This window comes from Gavia stellata, chromosome 17 (assembly GCF_030936135.1).
Source record: "Gavia stellata isolate bGavSte3 chromosome 17, bGavSte3.hap2, whole genome shotgun sequence".
NCBI lineage: Eukaryota > Metazoa > Chordata > Aves > Gaviiformes > Gaviidae > Gavia > Gavia stellata.
Genome location: NC_082610.1, coordinates 4190882 through 4215279, shown reverse-complemented (window position 1 = coordinate 4215279; position 24398 = coordinate 4190882). Strand labels below are relative to the sequence as shown.

The window sequence follows — 24398 nt, the reverse complement described above, 5'->3', positions numbered from 1 at the left end:
TCATTCCTGATACAAAGCATTGAAGCAGATTCTCACATCTTGGAGAATAGCAGCATGTCCTTATGTGACTTGACTTAGTTGATGACAGAGTTCTTTTAAAAGAGAAGAAAGTAGTTTTAGCAAGAAGGACAATCCTTGCTTATTTCTTTTTTATTGTCCAGAGTCATTGCAAGGCCATAATCTGTATGACCCAAACTTAAGAGCTTTAAACGGAAGTAACACCCCTCCAGCTTTCCTTGCTAAATATATTCATGTGTTAAAGCAGCTAGAGTTAGAAGTAAGGTTTTTGTATAGGTTGCAGCAGAACATAAGCATCATAAAATTACACTGATGTGTATGTATACTGTTGTGTTTGTAATGGAGTAAGGCAACAGCATTTTTCACTATTAGTGCTTTGAGTAGAGAGAACTGCTTGGTTTCATACACAGCATGATTCCCCTGCATAGAGAATTTCCGTAAGATGTGCCTGTGTAATCCATGGTATCAAATGCTATTCCCATTATCTTATTTCATTAGCATGTATATGAAGTTTGTTACTCCACAGTGATGGTTCCCCTTGTCAGACTGCACAAATGAATATGCTTTATATTGGATTGTCTTGAAATATTAAGAGCATGCATTATAACATGGCTAACATTCTCTCTGATTATCTATTAGCTAGAGCAGCTGGTCTGTTGGATTTCAGGTTATATAATTACACTTTTTTACCTTCAGTCTCAAAGAAAGCTGAATCTAAAGTAAAATGAATATCACCTGATTGGAATTCCTTTATGGTTCATGTTTACGTTGGTAGGAGTCCAATTTCCCATTTTGCCTTTGATCAGGGGTAATTAGAAGTCAGATAATCACAATTAGAAGTCTTGGGCTGTCTTCCATCATTCTATTCTTGACCCCATCATCCAAACAGATTGAATTTTACCTGACATTCATTTCCAGGCCAGAAATTTGCTAAACTAGATTAGATTGGGTTTCCATGCTGTCTGTTAGTACATTGGAATTCGTCTCCTGCCTGCCCCTACTCAGAGGCACCTTCGAACATGTGCTTGTTATCCAGAACGGGTCAGGCAGTAACAAAGGATTTCCAAGCAGTTTCTTTTTTGTTGTTGTTTGTTTCCTTTAGTATCTGACCCTGGAGTCTGATCATGTCTACTGTGTGTGTTAAAGGTATTTGACCACATCAGTTAAGCTAGCAAGTCTTTTTTTTTTCCACTGAGGAGCTTAATTAATCCAGGAAGGGTTTATGACCTTGAACAAACTGTGGGCATTGAAAATTTGGGTAGTGAAGCAGAAAAGTTGTTGGGAGAAGTTATCAGAGTAATGCACAAATTTTGTATTTGCTTTTCAGTGTTAAGAAGTACTGAGAATGAAAAAAGCTTTGGTGAGGTTGTTCACAGTGAATGTTCCATTTTGCAGTTATTTTTGCTAGCTCTAATACATTCCTGCAGACAAACTATTCATCTAAGAGTCATCTGAGTAAGAAATTACTTGAACAAAAATGCCTAAAACATGCAAAAAATATTGTTCATTCAACTGTAGCTTAAGACACGGTCTGTTCATAAGAAATTCTAAAGATGATGTTTTAAAAAAATACAACATGCTGTACTCTGAGAATCTCACAGGAAAAAAAATTACGTGGTCAAAAATTACCTTAACATTACATAGTCCTATGTAATTATTCATGACTGGACTCCAGAGGGAGAAGAATAGGTATTTATAGAAATTCTTTTGAATGGTTTTAGTTTTCAGAGCTCAAACACGCTATATGCAAATGGTAGGATTAAAAAAACCCCCAACACAAAAACCCCACCAAAACCCATGAAACAATCCCGCCCCCCCCCCCCAAAAAAAAAAAAAAAAAGGTCAAATGGGGTTCGTTTTGCTCTGAAAATAAATTGGCTTTCAGTTTGGAACACTGAACATGCTACCTTGTTAAAACAGAATTAGCCTCAAAAGTGCCTGGATTTGTAAAACTGAAAGTACCTAAACCTGTATTCATGTACTACTCTCTTAATACATCTAATTCCAAGCGTGACTGAGGTACATGGTACAGGACATGCAAGTAGAAGCCTTACAGTCAGGATTGATCCGTCATATCTTGGGAAGCGGTGAAAGGACTTCATAGAGATCTTATTGTGAAGGCCAGAGGTATGTAGGAGCCAAAGGCATGATGACTTTAGGATATGAGGCGTTTCTTTTTGTCATTTAAAACGCTGTGTGTCTCTGTCAAGAGGAAATATTACACTAGGGTTTAAACCAGAAAAGGTCATAGGTTATGTGTTTTCAGTGAGCTGTAACTGATGGTCTGATCTGCTTAGAGGTAGGATTAACCTCCCTCTCTCTCAGAAAGGACTCACAGAGAATTGTTTGCTTGGGTTTCTAATCTTATTTTACCCCAAATGCCATGTGCCCGTATTGGTGGCAGAGGAGATTCTTGTGGTAGTGGAATCAGTGAAAAGCTGGTAGATCACACAAGAAGCCTCTGAATGAAGGCAGAATTGAAACTGGGAAATAAAGAAAACAGCAGGCAGGTCACCCTCTCAGGAAAACAACATTCATTCTCAGTCATGCACATCCTAACACTTTTGACGGCAATTTATCATGGAAGACTGGGTTCACCGCAAGGGCTAACACATGTCATAGGTTAAATCAGAAAAGGCAATACTGAAAGGAAACTTCAAAGTCCTTAATACACAGAGTTAAATATGTTGGGGAAAAGCTTACGATGTTTGTTATAAAGATATGAGTAAACAGCATGCTGGAGGATTTTTGGCAAAATGTAGTGTGATTGGTTTGCCTATCTAAGGCACCATTTGTGTCGTTGCAATGGCTCTGAAGAACACAACCATAACTTGCAGGGAGTTGAACAGGTAGAGCCTAACAGGCCTTCTCCAATTCTAACTGCTGTGAATCGATAAGTAGAATTGGATATATCTGTCTACTCATGGTATGGTTTAATGCCTGGGGGAAGTTACCTTTCCCCACAGGAGACGTGATCGTGCTTGTTGCTTTATGCTTTTAATTCACACCAAAGTCTCTGCAAGCAGCAAGGCCCTTGCACCCTCCTGACCACTCAGTAGGATGGTGTGCACGTTCAGCTCTGAGAAAATGCTTTTGAAGCAAGGGAAAGAGATCTCACCCTGAGATTTCAAGGTGAATGCGGTAGCAAACTGAAAGCTTGGCAGCACCTTATAATGCATGGTTACGAAGATGCTTAATGGTGCTTCTGAAAGATGTCTCCATTTTGGGGTCATACAGTCTGGTACATTTTGCTGTTTAGGTGCTTTCTGCGTTAGAAATCAGTGAGCTAACTTGAGCTGCCCACTGCTGGACATAGCAGCAGCTGGCAGGCAACTCTGGGCGTGTACATCTAAATATATATATGGCACTTCTATCTAAGAACTTGTGTATTATCAGAACTCAGCTTGGGAAAATCACTGCTTATGACCATCGCTTCTAGTAGACTGTACTGCTAAACTGTTTCTGTGGTAAAAGTAGAAATCATTAGAGCATCACCAATACTTGGACCAGCTCTGACTCCAGCCCAGTTTCCTGTCTTTGCAACTCCATTCATTTAATTTTGATTGATTCACACTGCTGTCCAGTCAGACTGTTCCTATTTTTCACACAGTATAAAGGACAGTGAGGTAAAAGATAGGATGAATGGCCTTTTACAGAACTGCTGCAGTGTTAACAGCACAGGCAGAAAAGTAGTAGTGCAAGCTACAGCAGCTTACTGTGTCAATGTCCTGCCCGGGTTAGTTACTGCATGTGTCATTGTAGTGGAGCGTCCATCACATTCAGTTGTAGACCTGTGAGCTGAGACTAGCAACAAAACGGCAGTCATGGTTTGTCCAGAGGACCATGTCTGGAGATGCTCACCTAGGCCATTAAATAGAAGATGGTTAGAGTTAGTTGCTGAAGTCTGGATCCAGGCTAGCATCCTGCAGAAAATGGGGTAGCTCATCCAATCCGTCCACTAGTCAGTGTTTCTCTTGCTCTTCCCACACTCCTTTCAGTCTGCTGCCCTCCCAAATAACTTGACTATATTTCTCTTGCCTTTTCAAGAAATGGTATTTGTTCTGTGATCTTACTGTTTTTCTAAAGGACCCTGGGTCTTTTTCTCCTTCCATTTAATCTTCTCTAGGATTGTTTACGAGCGTGCCAAGAACAGATTGAATCCCTCCTTGAATCCAGTCTACGTCAGGCACAGCAGCACAACGTATCTTCAGAAACAAAGACTGTAGAGGATGAAGCAGACCTTTCCTGCACACCTACTGATGTGCGAGATGTGAACATTTAAGAGGACTTCTTCTTCTAATGGGTTTGCTTGGCGAGAAAAGCAGACAAAGAAAGGGCATCTGAGAAGGAATCAGCATCAGGATCTCCCCCCCAGAAACCCTTTTCTCCAGGACATTTTTATACCAGAAGGGAAAACCAGTCTTGTTATATTTTTTCTTGCTCTGTCTCCCTTCCATCTGTGACTTCAAACAAACAAATAAACAAAAAATACCCCAAAAACTGTCTTAAAAAAAGAAAAAAATAGTATTTGCATTACCCCCAGGGGTTTGTGCTACAAAAATAGAGGATTTTATACAATAATAATCAACTAGTTTTTATATTAAAGTGTTCTTGTCTGTATGTTGTAAAAATAGGCATTAACACACAAAATGTCTCCAGGGGAGGTATTAGATTCGATTTCTTACATATAAAACCAACCAACCAACCATTTTTAAAGTAGAAGAGGGTTTTTTTTTTAGATAGTAAATGAAATATTCTTTTTTTTTCTTTAAAAAGCATAGCTTTAACGCAGTTCTAGGCTTTTCTGTATCTTGCTTGCTTATGCATTTAGTCACTTTATAATTCATCTGTAAATGTTTATTTTATTTCCTTAGGTTTTTTTTATCCTCTTCACCTTATAAATGGTTAACGTAACCCATAAGTTAGTGTATGTTAGTATGCAGCATTATTATATGTTAATCTTTTTTTGTGCCTGTGGATTGCCTGTGCATAAGGCATTTGTAGGGTTCCAGCTTAGCATTGTTGGGAAAGGCCAATGTACTACTCATACGATACTCTATTATAAAGAGAAACCGAAATAGTGACATAATATATTATATTTTTGTAATCTTCATATTTTTGTAGTTACCTGTGTAAAATGCTGGTCTGACCCCACAGATATTCAGCCTAATTATGGTCAGGTTCAATCCACAGTTTAGTCTTTTTTTTTTTGTTTGTTCGTAATATTCTAAAACCATTCCATTCAAAGCACTTTCAGTCCATTAGATATAGGAAATACATTCTTTTATTGTGTGGGAATTTTTTTTTAATGGAATGGTTTGGAAATATATAAGTGCTTGTTCGCAAACTTGGAATTGCAAAGCAAGTGCATTTAACTATGGTGTTAGAGGAGAGGTGATTTTTTTTTTTCCGAAGGTTGTGTTCCAGTGAGAGAAATTGCATTCACAAATTGCCAGGATATCTTCCTATCCTTTTCTATAGAAAAGTTGAAGTTTAGAAATCCTTTGGTGCCAACTCATCTTTATAAATTAGGGGCCTTAAAGGTTCACATATAGGACACATAGTTTAAGGATTGTCGCTAGATGTTTTACAACTGAAGGTTTTTAAACACTAAAATATATAATTTATAGTTAAGGCTTAAAAGAATATTTATTGCAGAGGATGTTCGTAAGGCCAGTATGATTTGTAAAATAATGCAATCGCCCCTTTTTAAAAAAAAATCTTTCTACCCTTGATGTTGCAGTTTTAACACAGCTTATTAAAGAAAAAAAGGACACGCTTCAAAGAACAAACCCAAAACAAAGCAGTCTATTTGGCCCCTTCCTATACATTTTTCAAAAGCAGTCTAACCATGAGAACGCCATAGTTAATAGATTTGAAAATTGGAGTACTTGAAAGAAGTTCTTATTCCAGTATATGCCCCATTTTTTTATTTAGCTACAAATAGAAAATTTGCACATCTTGGCTATGTATCTTTTTATTATTATTTTAGAAAGTAGCTGAAGGGACGTGGACATAGCTGTTGAAGTTGATGCTCGAGGAGAATGTGATGGTGAAATGTATGTGAGAAAACTGCCGCTAAGGTGTTGATTGTAAAAAAACAAAACAACAAAAAAACAACAAAAAAAGGAAAAAAGAAAAAAAATTAAAATTAAAAAAAAAAAAAAGAAAAAGAGAAAAGAAAAGGAGTGGATGCTCCATTTTTATTGAGCTGCTATGGATAAATTCCCAGCATGGTTTGAAAAAAAAATTAACATTGCTTTTCTGTATCTTTGTCATTGTGTTTTGCTGCTATTTTGTGGATCAGTTTTTTTTTTTTGTTATACAATGTCATATACTGCCATGTTATAGGTTTTAATTTTCTCATAGAAAATTATATTATTGACATCATTTTTTTTGTAGATTTTTTATGTGATCAATTTTTACTTAATGTGATTACTGCTCTATTCCAAAAAGGCTCCTGTTTCACAATACCTCATACTTCAGTTAACCGTGTCTAGACCAGGTTTTAATGTTCGTACACAGTGCCTCATAGTTCTACTGCAAACGGAAATGCATCGAACGTTATTCTGAATGGGTCTCGCGATTTGCAACTAGGTTGCATTAACTTAAAACCAGCAGACATTTCAGAAGATCAAGTAATGTCAGTTTTTTTGTTGTTATGCATTTTATAAAGCTGGATTCTTTGTCTGATCTGGGGTTTATTATCATAGTAGTTTTAAGCTGTGTTATTAGCCACATTGATATATGAAAGGTGCATTATAATATAACTCTTGTATGCCACCTGATGCGTTTTCCCAGCAGTTGGGACACATCATTTGGTATGATAGGTTATCTTCTGGAACTCTAAGTATTTTGTGTGTTTAATCTGTTATGATATACTAGTTTTTTGTTTGTTTTTTTTTTTTTTTTAATTATAGCATAATGCTAATTTAAAAAGCCTGTAAATCTCATAAATAAGCCAGCTAACAGAGTTGTATGCTGAAGAATAATCTAGCTGTTGCCTGTATGCTGCTAAACCAAAACAGAATTAGAACTCATTTTGAGGCAAATGCAGTTAAGATCCTACATAGAGCATAAATAAAGCATTGCAATGCTACTAGCAGTCGCAGGACCCAGGAGGACTGGATACATTCTGTCCAAATTTCAGGAACATTTCTTACTGCTTACCTCATAAAACACTTCTGTTTGTGGCATCTCTGTGTCTCTGAACCAAACATGATTATTGAGTTAGTGCTTGTTGGTTATATTATGTGTTACACTGAGCAGCAGTGTGTACTGCAAATTTCTTTATAAACTATTGTATGTACTAAAAGGCCAAATCCAGATAAGTGGGTTCATGTGCCAACAGAGATGCTTTATTTGTCACATTATTATAACAATCTGTAGTAAGCAAGCAATTCAGATTTGTACATTTTTATATTGTACTTATTGGCATCACTGGTCTGAAATGCACATTTTCACCAACAGACCTGTAACAGACAAGTTTCCAGCAAAAAAAACTAAAGTCTAGAAATAAAATTGGTAAAACCCAATGCCTCCTTGTTGTTGGTTTTTTTTTTTTTTTTAAATTTCCTTCGTGAATGCTGAATGGTAATAACTACCTGGTGCAGTGAGTAAACCACATGACACTTTCTGGTTTTGACTCTGTGCTTTAATAGTTGCAGTGCTGAAAACTTTTTGTTGTTATTTTAGGAAACGGTAAGCGTTTTTAGCAATGGGTAGGCCTCTCCCACTAATGTGTATTTTTAAAGAAGCAAAATAATTTTTTTTGCTGAAGACTTTCTTTTAAACACCTAATTACACAGAGTAAAACACCATTTGGTGGTTCTTTTCAATAAAAGGTAAAATAAAGTAGGTGTTGGATGGTACAGAATGCTTGTTTGTGTTTATTTATCAGTGCAAGGTTTTGTGTCCTAGAATACCTTTACAGAAGATACAGTTTGTTTTAAAAGCGGTAAGGTTAACCTGCCGCCTTTTCCTTCCCTTCCCCTCATACAAAGCTTTTGCATCTTACTATTGTATCAGTAAGAATAAGGAATAAACCAGAAAAATGTAAAAGCCTACTAAAAATACGTAAAAAAGAACTGGACCTCGAAGGACAGAAATTATGTATGGTTATAAAGTAAAATGAGAAAAAAATTACAACCTGTGTCCCAATTCATGTTCCAAAATATGTCTGAAAACTGGGGATGCATATTATCAATATTACAAGAGCTGAACATGGCAGATACAGCTTATTCTTAGTGGAGACTGGTCAAACTTCTAACCTATGTATTTGACTATTTACCCTATGAAAATATTTCTGCCTTAAAAAACCAAATCAATCTACGTAAAACGTCAAGTGCTTCTCTCTCCTGTTGCAAATCAGAAATCTAGTATCTGCCTCCTGAGTTTCTCATTGACTAAACTTCACATTACAACTGATTGTATGCAGTAAGTACAGCAAAGGAAATGAAAAATGAAACTCCCAAGTTAACACCTGACATGTTAATTATCGTCTAGTGCAAAAATAGTTTGTCTTGGTGCAGTTACCAATAGATGGGAAACCATCTGCATCAGAAGAATCCCAGTTGAGCCTGTATTAGCTTGTCAGTTTCCCAGTCATTTCAGACCGAAACCTGAACCATGTGGCCTACTGTAAAATCATAGATCAGGTAGGTAAAGTAATATCAGCACATAGTGTGATCTGTCATTTTTTCCATTCGAAATGGGGAGCACCTCAATATGCGAAGTTACACTGGTAGGCCACAGAGGAAACTTCGTATAGCAGTGAAAGAAGATCTAAACTAGATTCACAGTGACTTTAAATATAGATCAAGCCAAAGCTTAAATTGGACTTGGTCAAAAAAAGACTCATTTTCTTCCACACAGATCTTTTATCAGTTTTCTGCAAAATTTCAGCATAATTTAAAGAAAAAACAGGAAAACCGCTCAGACTCACTTTTGTATCACTGATGGCTAACCCCTCTGATTGTAGATGTTTGAAAGTTGAGTGAAGATATACTTAGGAAATCTTAATTTGGGACAAAAAACTTTTTGCTGGTAATAAAATGATTCAGTGAGAAATTTAAACCTGCATTTTGTTGAACACGTTAAGTGGGTTTTGCCTTTCCTATCTGTTTTATAAGCTCTATTAAACCGACTGAAGTGTTCTGTGACTTAAGTAGGTTTAAGTCCACATAGTCAGCTCTGTTATTTACATTTTCCTTCTCTCAAACATCATCTCTAAATGCAGACTACTAAATTTGAATGTTGGGTAAACTATGCCAATATTACTCACATTGCAAAGGGCAGAAAGACAAGAATGTAGCAAGAAAAACAATTTACTATAGGCTGTAAAAAATATGCATGTTCAGCTAGGCTACGCTGTAGCTTATTAAAGGGAAAAATACTGTATTTTCTTACATCAGATTGAGATGTGAACTCAGAAAAACCTCCAAAAGACCTCCTCAATTCCATTGCTGAATCCAGACTGATTGACAAGCTTGGACGTTTTATGAACACTTAAACTCACCTACTCTTTATTAAAGAATAAACAAGATCTGTTAAATGTAAAAACTTGGAATCCACTTACATTCAAGCGTATCTGGCATTTTAAGTGATAGAAAACTCCAGAAGACACAGGAGAAAGTGAAGCTTGGAGCTATTATTTCAAAGGAGTCATAGGAATGACCCAGGCATGTGGGCTAGATACTCTGATAAAGATTCCTGGCAATGTCATTGAAAAGCTACCATAGGACAAAGGCAGTAAAGCTATAAATGATGGCATTTTAATGAATTCCTGCCAGCATCGTTCTATGGGAAATGTATCTCTTCAGACAAGTATGGTATTTTTATGATCCCACAAATATAATTGATAATAGTAATTGCATTGGCATGGCAAACATAGATTCCCATCTGGCTTTTGACTAAGTTTCACACAATATTCTAATCAAATGATGAGAAAAGGATTGCAAATTAGTCAACTGGATTGCACTGATAATGTGACACTTGCCAGACTTCTGATTTTGTTCTATAGGCTCAAGGAGTACAAATTTAGGAGCAAGGCAGAACCTACCCTTTTGTTTCTTAAATGTCATAGACATTAAAGGAGAACAGAAATAGTTTCTTGCCAATCCCATTAGCATCTGCAGAGCCCTACTTAGATCTGTCCTACTTTTTGCCTGTGTGAAGACCATGTATTAAAAAGTCTCATCTTTCAGGGAAGTTACTAAGTATTCACAGCCATCATTTTCCTGAGGGCTCTTATCTGAAGAGGGAACTACTGGCAGAAAGACTGTGTGCTCACAGCAAATCAGGAATAAGGCACACAGGCAGCATTTTCGCTCTGCGTGGGCCCTGCTGATGCAGAAACACCACCCACAGTCTGCGGGCAATAGATCTGCTCGTGGGGTAAACACCGCCACTTCTACTGAACTCCTGAAGCTGCTTTTAACATGGTCTTCAGAGCATCAATTCCTTCACAGAATAGCCCCAAGCTTTCAGGGAGCAGTCACTACCATACGCAGACCCATGCAATAACAGGTTCCCTTTTCTCAAGTTGCCTCTCTGGCCACAGGAGTTTTAGTGGCTGTGCTTAGTGGCTGCTCTTACACAGTAGGAAAAAAAATCCATCTGTGTGGATTTCATCTCTCCTCATTTTAATTATGGCTTATGTTACTTTTCTTATTTATGATAATATCCTTGAAGAAACACAACAATTAGTGTTTATTTCAGATTAAAAAGAAACACATAGTGATCCATCTCAAAACCAGAATACCAGTCTGTCCACTCACTTGAAGACTGCAGTAGAAAATTATATTCCCATCATATTCAAAATATATGCTAATGGACAGTCACAGTACAATCCTCCCTGCTAACATATCTGTCAAGGGGTGAAGTCTACCTGAAAGCCAAACACTGCCCAGTCAAATGAGACCTCGACTACATCTGCTCAGCTCTGACTACTCTGGCATGAACTGGAAAACAAAGAAGCAAAATAAGAACTTCATTAGGCCACTGTTGCTAAATTCACACTTGGTAACACATTTGGAGTGGGTGACCAGAGGACAACAGGAACCTCCTCCCCACCAGTAACTGGCCTTACATACAGAAAAAGTCAGAGATAATGACCTGGGACTGCTTGTGCCGACAAATACATAAAGCAATAACTTGTTAAGAAAGTAACCCCTCAGGGTTGGAGAGCTCCAGGTACAGATATCTAATACCATCAAGAAAGCTGAACCAAAGGAGGAATCGCTACATGCCCAGGCCAAGCTCCCAGCCAGGACGTGACATGTTGACTGGTTGGAGCAGGAGTCCTCTTCTCCTGGGTCCACGTGGTGAAGGTCTAGGGCTTTGATTTGCACATGTAGTAGTGTGTGCATCACAGAATGGAAATTGCTATCCACTCACCATTCCCAACTTGCTAAGTAAATAAATTTTAGATTATATGTTGCTGAGTGGTGCGGTTTTGTTGTTTCATCCATCCCACCTCACTGCCCTGTGATGCTTGTCTTAACCCATCCGCAAGCTGTAGTCCATTAAATAAATACTTGGTCTCCTACGACAGCTAACACATTACCCACCGTAAGGATGTTATTATTTGTAACATCAGCACCAGTCTTCAAGGAGTTGGGCTGAGATGGGCAAATCATTTAACAAGGACCACTAAGCCACCACTAGAGCATTACGACAACTCACCTGAGCCAGCACCAAACGAGTGACCTAGTGTCCTAAGTCACTACTCTGATGGCAAACTGTCTGAAACGGACAATTGAGCTTTTTGATGTTTTATTTCTCCTTTTATTAGATTTTATCACTATAGACTGTTTGAATACAGGGTATTATTTTTTAACAGCTTTTTTGCTCCTGGAACACCCGCAGGCCATAGTTCTTTACATGTGGTTGCTGGCTACTTTAAATATGAAAGGCAGATCTTCAGCAAATGTATACTGTTAAATGTAGCTACGTTCTTTTGATATGCACAGACGTAACATCTCCCCCAAGATTTCCAGAAGGCATCAGCAATTATTTACTCAAAAGCAAACATTATTTCTTATAAACATAATACATTTATTTCATGTTTTTGACTCAGTATTTCTGTAGCTGTTTCAGTCATTCACTATAACCACTTTGTTCCTTTTAGACAATACATCTATCAGCTACGTATTATTTCAGGTTTCTCTTTTCATGGAGACCCTTGGACTGCAAAGGATCAGAAAGGTTCCTCCCTTACAGACAATATCTTTCCAATATAAGTGAAAGAGTTCATCTGCCTTCACTTCTGCATAACAGTGCTCAACAACAGTGCTGCAGAGTCAAACAAGTATATGCAAAGCCTCATATGTTTGTGGAAACCCAAGTGTTCTCTCATCCTCAAACAAGTTTCCAATCACCTAAAAATAGCCCTCCATGTTTTTAAATGCCTCTGTAAACCTGCTTAAGGTGTCTTCAGGGATCTCTTTCCACTTCTCCCATGCTTCTGCTGAAGGAGAATTTCAGGCACATCACAAGGCAAAGCTCCTTGGAAAAACCTCTCCACATTTTTCTCTAACATAATTTGTTTCTTTCTCACTAGTTTGAGAAACAATGATGCTACTGGATTTTTTTGAAGTTTGTCCTCATCTTACTGCATAAGAGAACTTAAAAGAAGAGCAAGATATACAACTATAATGGGCCAGATCCTCAACATGTGGTTCTAACAATGTACCTATGGTGAAGCAGGGTTATGAATTCCCAAATAGTGCTCAAATTCTCCATCTTACTCAGGTGTTCCGGATATGACACATAAAATGATGCCATAAGTCCATGTGGTTTTAGGTTTACAGTGCACTTGACTAACTGCACCACGACCAAGTGGTCTCCTCAAGAAGGAAATACACTGCAGACGTAACAGCTAGCTCTGCTTAAAAGTGACATACTATTGTATCAATTCTTAATTTCAAATATTCATTTGTTTTTCACTTGTATTTCAGAAACTGTCAAGTGCTTATTAACAATAATTTCTGTATGTGTGTTTTTTGAAGGAGGTAAATGGGGTCTCAAAAATTCAATGTCTGCACATACATTGCAAAAAAAAAAAGCCAGTTTAGAGAACAATGTAGGCATGTGTTTTTAAACCACTGTTCATGTAGTCTGGTCAGGACTGTGTGACACAGTATACAGTGTTTTGTCATCCAAGGAATGTCTTTGATCAAGAGTTTATGCAAGAAGAAAAAAAAAGCCATGAAACCCTAATCCGTTCCCACAGTCCAGTAAACGTGAGCTGGACAAACAGTGGACAATAGCAGTAAAGCTTGCTGCTGGAACAATAGCTGCAACTAAAAAAATTAAAGGGTTGCTGACTCACAGTTCCTACTACCAAGAAAGATTCCATGCGGTGTTGATTATTCCCCAGAATCCTGAAGATGCTGAAGGTTAAAAATTGTAATTACTATTACATTGAGATATAGCAGCAAAATACGCTGCTAAACAATCAAAAATGAAACACAGTGACAAATAGTGATGTTGATTCTGTCTAGTGCAGAGTCGGGATGCAGACACTGAATGATCAGTCTTCTTTCTGCCTAAACATTTTGCTAAAATAAACTCTGTAATTTTATTATAAACAAGTATCAGTTAAATTCTTTCAGTCAGTATGCCACTATTTCAGATGCCATCCATATAAATTCTGCACAACTACAACCAAGCTTTCTAATTTTTCAAGACAAAAGCTATATGCTCTTTCTTATACCTAGTCAGAAATCTTCTGTAGGCGATTTTGCCATGCCAAGAACAGAAACACAGAATGCTGTATGACTGGCTAACTACATATGTATATGAAATAGAACAATTAAAAACATTGTATAACAAGCCACTTCTGAATCAGCTGACACTTACTATGTATAATTTTTTTTTAACCTTTCATATATTTCATGAGAATGAACAGCTACTACTTTATGTTAATAAAGACTTCCAGAGTCTCCTATGTTTACTATGTTTCAGATAAGCTTAGTGACTATGTTTTCTTCCGCACAGTATTACATCATTTGGTAGAGCTGTATGTATGTTCAGGAGTTGCAAAGTACTTAAGGAATCTTAGGATGAAAAATGCTGCAAGAATGCAACTATTACACTTAGGGAATAAACACTCCTGTGATTAAGACTGGCATCACACTGTGAATATTCCTAAGAGATACTCAAGTTAGCTACAAATGAACTAACTGTATAAGCAGCGTTAAACCAGAGCTTATACATACTATATATTACATATATTACTATATATTATTAAATATAACAGCATTGTACATCAGCTAGATCAGTGCTTTGTTCTAACATAGGGATGCTTTTTCTGCTGCATTAAGCTGGCTTGATTTTAGCCCAGATATCACCCCATTGCACAGTGTAGTCTAGACAATCCCAAAGAATCTAAGAGCTCCAAGATGTCTTCTTGTCTCTGCTGAGGAAACCAGTATTTTCAAGTCTGAGTGCATGGAATTATATACTTAGAAGTCTGCTTTCAAAATGGTGCACAAAGCTTTTTTATTACTATTTTTAACGTCAACAGAGGCTGAGCTGGTTCTGCAATTCCAAACACTGGAACACACTGAAGCGCTTCAGTACCAGATTGCTCTAGTTGGCCTTTATACATCAATCCTAGACACCAAAACTTGCAGCTGCAGAACTCATTTCACACTTCCCAGATCACCATTTTCTCTGGCGATATGTAAGTTTCTATGGTCATGTGTAGTTATACCTTTACCCATTGAAAAAACAACTCTGTTTTTTTATCCTAATTTTATCTCAATGTAATCTATTTAAAAATAATCAATAAAAATGTGCTACTTTTCTAGAAAACCTAGACACAGAGACCAAAATGTGTACTTTACTCACCAAAAATAATCCTACAGAAACAGAGTATTTAAACCAGTCTTTATTTTTCTTCCTCTAAATGGCGTATATCCACAAAGCTAGCAACATGAGTTTGCACAGGTTCTATGTGCATACCGATTGCAATAGCAATCGGATCAAAAAGTCACATAACCAAACAAGGCATGCCGAACTAGGAAGCCAGAACTTCCTTACACATCCACATGTAAATTATCACAACCTTGTTTCAGAAAAACATAATAGGATTTGAATGAGCCAGACTACTCCTACAGGGCTGATTTTTAAGCGAACAACTGCATACCCAGATTTTTCCTAATCTATTTCCCCCATTTCTGTTGATTACAGCTGTTCATTCAAAACTGAAATTGAGCCCCTTCACATTACAGTTTACAACAAATGGAAAAAAGTATGTTGCTTAATGAAGATAGAACAAGTGTTTTACTCATGAATTTTACTAGGAAGCTTTAACAAACTCCATCCTATTTTTTTTCCCTATACTGATGTAGTACAATGACACAGCCAACCTACAAAGTCAGATTTACATATTCTAGTGATGGCTGATTTGGTACTAGCAGCTGATGATCCCATGGCTACAAGACAGTATTGAATCAGCATGCAATTCTGCAGGGAATGAACTCACTGTAGTCAGAGTTTACCTTTCTCTGCTGATGCCTCAAAACTCACTAATTCTTATCACATATCATAGAAAGAAAAATTACAACTTTTCTGGACTGCAATGACTTCAGTACACTAGCAGTAATTAGCTTTGTATCCTCCTTTTAATAAGATTCTGTATGCCACAGTTTCAGCTGAGAGATGATTATGAAGAAACAAAACAAGCTAGAACGCAGCCCAGGCAAGTCAGAAGTTTTGTAAGTTAAATGTTCCAAACATTCCTCCCTAACTACTGAACAATAACTAGAGGTGGTGAATACAGCGATATATTTTTAAGTCTTAGCAACTTCAATAATTTTAGCAGAAATTCTCCATCTTAACTGTTCATAACAGATTAAATACTTCTGCAAAATTTCAAACCTGTTTGACGATATAGCACAAAGCCACAATCTCTATGTCCTACTTTATTAATAACGAATATTATAATGCACAAGATGGCATTTTTTCCGTATCTTCTCCACCCAGTCTTTAAAGCAATACTTAAGCTGCACAGTCAAGCATTCAGACCAGGAAATGCCTGAATGACCGTGGTCCACAGAGGCTTTATTCAGCCTCTCTGTGCACAGATCTTCTGATAGGGTATGTAATTACACTGTAACACTTGCTTCCACCAGAGTCCTGACCATTCAAGACACAGGATGAGTAAGCAGGGTGTGAAACTACTGAAGCCATGTCTAAGAATTTGTTTTCATTTGTTACAGATTTTAGGAAGATGTTAACCTAACAGGAAAGCTGTCAAAAGAAGAGAAACCATATGCTTATATCTCACAAAACTGAATAATAGTTTTCAAAAATTTTGATGGATTTTTTTTTCCCCAGTAGCATTCTAGTTGGCTTAAGCACACACCTTTCACAGGTGTTTGCTAACTGTAATGTCCCTCATTTTCTAGGTCACTGATCTAAGAAACACAGACAAAAATACAAACATGCAAAAAAACTAGGCATTCAGCCACTCTTGATGTTGGCAAGAAGCACATTCTGAAGTATTTAAGCACTCAAAACGCAAAATCATTTGGAATGAGTCACATTAGACTCACATTGTTTAAGGCAAATCAATATTCTTGACGTAATCTGGGCTTTAACTCCTTAGCTGTAAATAAGGGATAAAAATACCTTTACAGTATGCTGTGAAGGCTCCACTGTTACAGCCCTGAACATCACAGAAAACCCCACAACTCTATTGCAGAAAACAGTTTAAAAAGTTGGCACTGAAGAAAGTATACGACTACATATCCAACAGAATTTTTAACCATACCTCATTTAATAAACACCATCAGGCCCATACAAGACACGAGAAAGAAGATATTCAGAAAACCACAGACTCGTGGAACCAGAGACTCCATCAGTATGTACACACAAATGGAGCTAAATTAAAGACCTAATAGGCAACCCTGAACCTGGCATTTCCCAGTCTGAAATCCTGGTGGCTACAATCTTTATAGTTAAATATGTGTATATACATATATATTTATATAATAATTTAGTCTAATAATATTAATTTGTTATAAATAAAATCAAAGAAATACAGGAAAATGAGCCACCAAACCAATTTTCAAAATAAGTCACTGACCGCTTGATCTGCAAAGATCCTTCCTTAGTCGAACAAAAATAATTTTGTTTTGATACAATTTCTAGAGTACTACTTTGCATATAACTTATATATCATACACTTCTATTAATCAAATGCTTCACAGATACTCCGAGCTCTCACATCCCTTCCCTTGCTTTTACATACATTTTTGTAAACCATGTACAAAGATTCCAAAAAAGGCTCCATTTTAAAATGTGAATACTTAGACCTCAAGTGTTTACTTCTCTTTGTACTATCATTCAGAAGAACAACAAAACTGCCTTTTTTAGACCAAGATCCAGGGTGAGTTTATTTAAAGTGTAATTCATGGATCACAACAAAAAATATTTTGAGTCAAAGTTAATCACAGGTGAGTATCTAGTACCTTTCATTAATTTGAAGTAAACAGGTAAATACTTGGATTTGCAAAAATAAGACTCATTTGTGAATGCAGAGACAACTTCTTTAAATTTGTATTTCTCTGATGTGATTATAAAGTCAAATTAGCTTTCTTTTCTCTAGTATGTGATCTTTTTGTTTTGTGCCTATCTATTTACTGAGATACAGGGTATGCTATTTTATTCTACTTCTATTTTCAGGTACTTGCAGTTTGGTGCTTGTTCTGGTTACCAGTAGTTTAGCTGCATAACAATTAAAAGCCAACTGTATTCAAACTGCCCTAAATGAAGAGACCATCAACGCTGTCGTGTCCCTTCCGAGGTCTCAAATGAGGAAACAAGCTACAAATGAATCCTACCTCAATAGTACTTTATTTCAAAAAAATTAACCACATAATTAGAAGAGCTGTATCATGTGTACCTATGTTCTGAACTCTCTATTTTAACAACTATCTATATAAATATTTGTGAACTCTTATCATCTATTTCTTACACAATACAACGACCTCCTCCACTAGATGGCCCTGACACTCACTCTGTGCATCAAAGCTGTTTGAACACTTACACATATAAGACAATTAAACAAACAAAAAAGTACACCAGCAACCAGTTATTAAGAAAAGCCTCTGAATGGGCATACCTGCATGCTCAGGAAACAGACAAGTAGTAAAAAAATTATTTTGAAATAAGTTTATACATATGCACATCACCCCCTCCATACAGTCAGCAAAACATTTTTATCTTCAGAGTCCAAAATCCAAAAATTTTAGCAGGATGCATGTCCTTCATATCCCAGATATGAATACACAGTGAACGTTTTAAAAATTCAAGTTGCTTATTTTCTTGTATAATAAAAAATGCTGTACAAGTAAAACAAAATTGAGATCTAGATGTCACAAAGTAGTGCCGTTCAAGGATATGTCCATATTAAAACATTTCCTTCACCTGAGATCGTTTACCCTGCTACAGCTTCCGATACTCATGGTAGTCAAACCTGTCTTTGTGAAGCTACACTATACCGTGTAGACTTAGCCAGACGTGCATACGTTACTACTGATGAAAGTATATATTCATGATATAACTGTATTTCAAATAGTATGCAAAGACATCTAGCAGTCCAACCCAAAACATTTTTTGGGTAAAATAATTGACTGGATTTCTCTTAAACTAACATAGTTGAATACATTTGGCTGACAGCATCCATTTTTTTGAATGAGACTAAAGAGTGTATTTTCAAGACTGGAAAATAAAAAGCTGTTCCTCGATAAAAGGTGCTAGTAAATACTAGTATCAGTATCACAACTCTTCTGGTAGTCACGTTTCTCTCACTGATCACTTAAATTGTTAGCTTTTTGGGTTTGGTGGGGTTTTTTTCCCCCCCCCACACTGCATCAGTCTGCAGAACTCATGGAAAGTGCGAATTTCACGTTCTGAGCTGCTGCTACTTTATGAGCGGGTATCTTAATCTTTTTCTTTTGCATTCTGACTTCACAAAACTGGCTCCTACTGCAAAGTCTGCAGGCAATTAATTGTATTTTTCTTCACTGACAATATCTACACATCGTGTAAACTGAATGATCTGCCTACACAGATTTTTAAGTAACATACACTCTTTAAATAAGGAAACTTTGCAAATGCATATGTTTTCCTTTTGAAGAATTAATCTATCAGTGCAAGGCTAGTGAGGAATTAAAGCAAATATTTCTATTTAACAGGTTTACACACTAGTGTTTCAGTGATCCTAAATAAAACCTGGAGATAATAAAATCTTAAATGACATATGAGAAGTACTATTGCGAGTTCAATGGTTTTCCCTTTCCCCTTTAATATTTAGCACCTCTTCACTACTTTGATTTTGTTTAAAAAAAGAGTAGATAAACACTTTTCCAGTTATCTGTTCTCTTAATATTTCTTCTTTGGTCATCCATGTTTATCTTCATCTGTTATATTCAAAATGTTAGTGAAGATCTTTCAGTACTGATTCTAAAATCAGACTGAATATTTAGCATTGAACAAACCTAAAAAAAGAATACATGAAAGTCTTTCAAAGCATCTATTTTCCAAGAAGAATGTTCAAAAAACCTCCCAATTCCTCCATTTCTCTTCTTCTGGTCCCACTTGTAATTCATTGTCAAATAATATTTTCAATTTTCATTTAAAGAATATTTTTCTTTTATTTTGCATTTGCTATCAGTTGGGGAATTTTCTGCTATCAAGTATTTTCACTTAATTCACTTCATTTCAAGTATTTTTACCATGATTGCAAAAGGAGAACAACAATTGCTCTGCACAAATACTGTGTTTTTAAGCAGGTTTAGAGACTAAATCTTTTCAGAAATTAATACTATTTTGTGCTAAAATAACAACTTAATCCTACAAACCTGTTTAAATTTTCCCCTGATTTTTTCCAGATCTTCTTGCAGTTTATCGTAAGTGGGGTCTTCATAGGGGAATTTCTGAATCATCCCTATTAATGAATCCAGAGCCCTTATCTTTTTGCTACAACAACAAAAAAAAACCAGAACAGAAAAACCAATGAGCCTACTACAGAAGTTTTTTCAATCCATCAATACGAAAATCATACTAACACTTTTACATAATAATTCTGAGTGTAGAACCCAGCCCTCCATCCTTCTTTAATTCAGCTTCTCCCATTCAGCTCACTGAGAGCGTATATTTCATACATATTTAAGCCATAATCAGAAATTAAGCTGTAGCACAACTGAAAAAGTTAAGGTTTCCCTTTTAACTTACCTGTTGAGAAATATACAAGAATCTTCAGAAATATTGATTAGATGGCAGCGAAATAAAGAAATGCAATTAAAAAAAGCTCACCAGAACACTATCAAAATGGCTGACAGTATGGTGGCAATTATCAGATAAATTAATCAAAACTGGACAGAAAAAAAATTATGGAGAAAAGAATGAAAGTCATAGAAAAATGTAGGTTGGAAGGGACAGTTAGAGGTCATCTAGTCCACTTTCTGCGGAAGCTGGACTAACTTCAAAGCCAGGTAAGGTTGCTCAGGGCTATCTCCAACCAGATTTTGAAAATCTACAAATATGGAGCTTTTACAGTTTCTCTGGACAACTTGTCCCAGCGCTTAGGTGCTTGCACTGGAAAGAAACTTCTCCTCATGCCCCGTTAGAACTCAACTTGTTTCACATTGTGAAAGTTGCCTATTGTCCTTTCACTGTGCATGTCTGCAAGGAACGTGTCTCCACCTTATCTAGAACTTCCCCTTATATGGTACAGCTAGGTATCTCCCTTGTCTTGTCTTCTCTTCTCCAGGCTGGAGAAACCAAGTTCCCTTATCCTCTTTTCAGTATCACATGGTCCAGCATATGATACCACCCTAGTGGCCCTCTGCTCACTTTTCTTCTGGTTTTCAGTATTTTTTTTGTATTGGGAAAGAGGCAAAACTGGACACCATAATTTGAAACAGTATTAAAGGAACAGTAATTTTTTTTTAACCTTACCTGTTCGTTTTATCCGTGCATTTCTGGAGTAGACACTGCCATGTCAGTGCAAACCCAAGGTAGCAGCCAATCTGCAAATTTATCAGAATGTCATGAGAGGAAAAAAATACATGTAGTATATATAGTAAAAAAAAAAAAAGCATTACATTGTATCCCATTCTTCAGGAAACAAATCACTGGGTATACAAATATGTTTCTATGCTGGAAAGTTCAGTAAATTAGGGTAGGATAAACGAGGGCTATCTGTGTTACACAGTACAAGAGTCAGACAACTTCTTCTAAGAATCTATTTCGCATCAGAGAACAAAATATTTAAAATGCAGCATAAAAACCAATGCTGCAAAACACTAGCCATACTTCATATGCTTTGAAGCCCCGAATTTATTGAAGTGTGGTAGTAGGGAGACAGTTAGAAAACAACCTAGTTAAGATGTTTTGGTAAGTATTTGTTTTTGCAGCACTGTCAGTTTAAGCAGCCCACGCACAGCCCTACAAAAAGGTATACCAGCTGGACTGAGGGAGCTACCAAGTCAACCAGAGAGGAAATCGCACTTTTTTCTGAGTTAATACACAATTTTACCAGCCTAACTCAAGAGAGTAGCATGGAATCAGAAAGAAGCACAAGGAGCTGACTAAGCTAGCCTTGCTGCCAGAACTTTTCGTTACAACTTTGGGCTCCAAATGAAATAGAAATATAGGTAAGTTCTTCAATGCAGCAACTGGATAAGTCAGCTGGAGTCCCTTTCAAAAGTGACTTAGTGTTTACAGAAAAACAATGCAGACACCTGAAACAATTTCTCAAAAGTCAGCTAGCTTTTAAGTCCAAAATTACAGCCTAATCCCTCTGTGGTCCATATGTGTGCATGTGCATGCACCTGCCATTTAAACTTACAAAACATTGTTGGACTTGTAAGCTCCTGTGGCCTGCAAACCACTTCAGAGTAGAGTGGGAGTGTTTGGCAGTTCCAGTCTTCTGTTAGTTATGTTTGTTAAAGTACACAGTGGAGGTTCTTTTTAAGGCCCAAACATGGGTTTGGGACTTAACGTCCCATTAACTACTCAAACGTATCTGAAGTGATGCTTCCAGTTAATTTTTCGTTGACAGCAATTTAATTTGCACGCCCCAAAACTGCTTAGAGACAACTGACACATATAGCAGTTACCACTGCTGTAAACGCAAGCTACTATAGTAAAACACACCTGGCCCCTAACACTTCGCCGCAGACTTCTTAGCTTAATTAGCACTGTTTCACCACAGGGGCACAGTGCCAATCTTCTGCTTAAGCCCAAGCAGATACAGTGTCTAAGCCTGCCTGAGGGATGTGCCCAGAAACAGACACACTTTAATTATAACATCTTACTTTAATTTTCTATCGAGCAAGGACAGTATCAGATCAGCATCATAATTTTGCCCAAGACACAAAATAGGCTGACAGGTCTAAGATTACCCAAGTCACTCTTTCTCCCATTTAACGTGACTCGCTGTCTACAATCCTACTGTCCTCTGCAGCTTCCCCAATATAAGTGGATTAGAGCACCTCTCTATTATGGTCTATCTAGGACCACTTTGTATAAAAATATCCAGCTTTAGAGGCTGCTCTTTAACGTCCTCATCTTGTAACTACATAGTTGTAGCATAAGTAGGAAAATATTTCATCACTGTACATCTCTGTATCACACCCAAATGCAAACCAAAATTTTATGATAACCATCCTTTCACAATTTGACAATTTACCTTTTTCACTTCAAAATGGATTAATACCATTGCTACCGTTCTTTCTGTAGGTAATTAACTTTCTGAAACCTGAAAATATCAAAAGGGCAATTGCCAAATTACCCAAAGGGCTTCAATAGATTTAGATTTGTGGCTGTACTTGAAATAAGGCCTGCCATGAATTCTGTAGTACAGCTTCCCATCAAAGCTGAAAAAATCCAGTTCAGGTCCAAAAATACTGTAAGTACTTTATACAGCACCGAACACGCTCCATGTTATGATAAACTTGAACTGGACTTATGAGACAAGTTAAGGTGCCTCACCACCGCTCTCCAGTCCTTGAATTTCTAGGAAGGCTTACTGATTCCAGTATGCCATTGCATGAGTGTGCCAACACACAGAACTGACTCCATGTACTAAAGAACAACAGTGCGTCAACCAACAAACTCTCCCAGTACTAGAAACAACAAAAAGGGCAACAGAGACACCCAGAATTGCCCCTTTAGGGTTCTCCACCCAAGGTGTCTCAATGTTCCATGTTTTTCCCTAATGCTGAGCCACAGGAGATGGTACAGCAGGGCCTTTAGCTACAGTTTTGGGTTACCAAAATAAATGTACAGTCCATCATCATTTTTTTCTGAGCAAGCTTGTTTTAGTTTATTTGTTTCTTCTTATCTTCACTTTCAGCAAAAAAACTAATCAAAATACCATATAGCAAATAAAGCCATCTATTTAACTATTCAAATCAAAATACGACCTTTAAACTAGTTTTATAGGTCCCCTTGGACACATACAAAGCAGTGTAACATAGCAGGCCTCAGAGTACCAGCATATTGGGCTTTGCCTAACAGTTTCTGTCTTACAGTAATTTTCTAATGACAAAAACATTATGATTCCAAAGTATTTTCCCATTTACCTCAGACCCGATCTTGGCACCATGGAGCAATCCATACCTCCTTCCCTCAACAACTCCAACGTGACTGCCTTCAGCATACCCTTCCTGATACCCCTCACCATGAAACCTGTAAAGACAGAAGTATGATTTTTTTCATTTCATATCAAAATCACGCCGCACACAAGCAACTCACAGAAACAAAAACATGCTATATCATCTCAGAAATGCAACTGACCGTATTTAAAAATATCATGTAACATTGACTTAAATTAAGATGCAATTATGAACAATGACCTCTTCAAACAAGTTCATAATAATTTGCCAAGAACAACGCACTCTGCAATCCAGCTCAGTACTTGCACCAGAATAACACCGCTAACGACAAGTTCAAAACTCCGGGTCAAGTTTCCACACGGTGGAAGAGCCGAGATCGAGCAGGTCGGTCGCTCAAGAGCAAAGAGAAGAATTTCCCCACCCTTCTCCTGCCTCACCCCTTCCCCAGGCTCATCATCCGCCCTTCGCCCCTCACTTTTTCCTTCTCAGCCCCTACTGCCGACTGTGGAAGCCCAAGCCCAGGCTCAGGCTCAGGCTCAGGCTCAGGCTCAGGCCCGGGCCCAGGGCTCCCCTCCCTCCCCCTAGGCCGACGGTTACCCGCGGCAAGCGAGGACTCCCGCTCCGGCCCCGCCTGCTCCCCGAGGGCCCCAGGCCCCGGTCAAGGCTCCCCCACCAGCCCCACCTCTCGTCGGCCATCACGATCTCATCAAACATGTCCGAGCTCGGAGACGCGGCCGCCAT

General features: G+C 37.5%; 2 protein-coding genes across 6 annotated transcripts in view; one reads left to right on the top strand and one right to left on the bottom strand.

Annotated features, from left to right (window-relative positions):
- CCND1 (cyclin D1) overlaps positions 1-4755 on the top strand; it is a 14858-nt gene extending 10103 nt beyond the window's left edge. Inside the window, exon 5 of the mRNA XM_059825953.1 lies at positions 4145-4755. Coding sequence (XP_059681936.1) covers positions 4145-4300 — 156 coding nt within the window. The 3' untranslated portion in view covers positions 4301-4755. The remainder of the gene's footprint in view (positions 1-4144) is intronic.
- LTO1 (LTO1 maturation factor of ABCE1) overlaps positions 1-24398 on the bottom strand; it is a 27790-nt gene extending 3392 nt beyond the window's left edge. The window contains exons 1-5 of one of the 5 annotated variants that reach the window (XM_059825956.1): positions 24340-24395; positions 23625-23730; positions 20995-21065; positions 19896-20013; positions 3678-3879 (exon numbers count right to left, since the gene is read on the bottom strand). In XM_059825956.1, the coding sequence (XP_059681939.1) occupies positions 3841-3879; positions 19896-20013; positions 20995-21065; positions 23625-23730; positions 24340-24371 (366 nt within the window). In that variant the 5' untranslated portion in view covers positions 24372-24395 and the 3' untranslated portion in view covers positions 3678-3840. Of the gene's footprint in view, positions 1-3677; positions 3880-16617; positions 16637-17143; positions 19533-19895; positions 20014-20994; positions 21066-23624; positions 23731-24339 lie in introns of those variants that run through there. The other 4 variants (XM_059825959.1, XM_059825955.1, XM_059825954.1 and 1 more) reach the window with 4 other exon arrangements.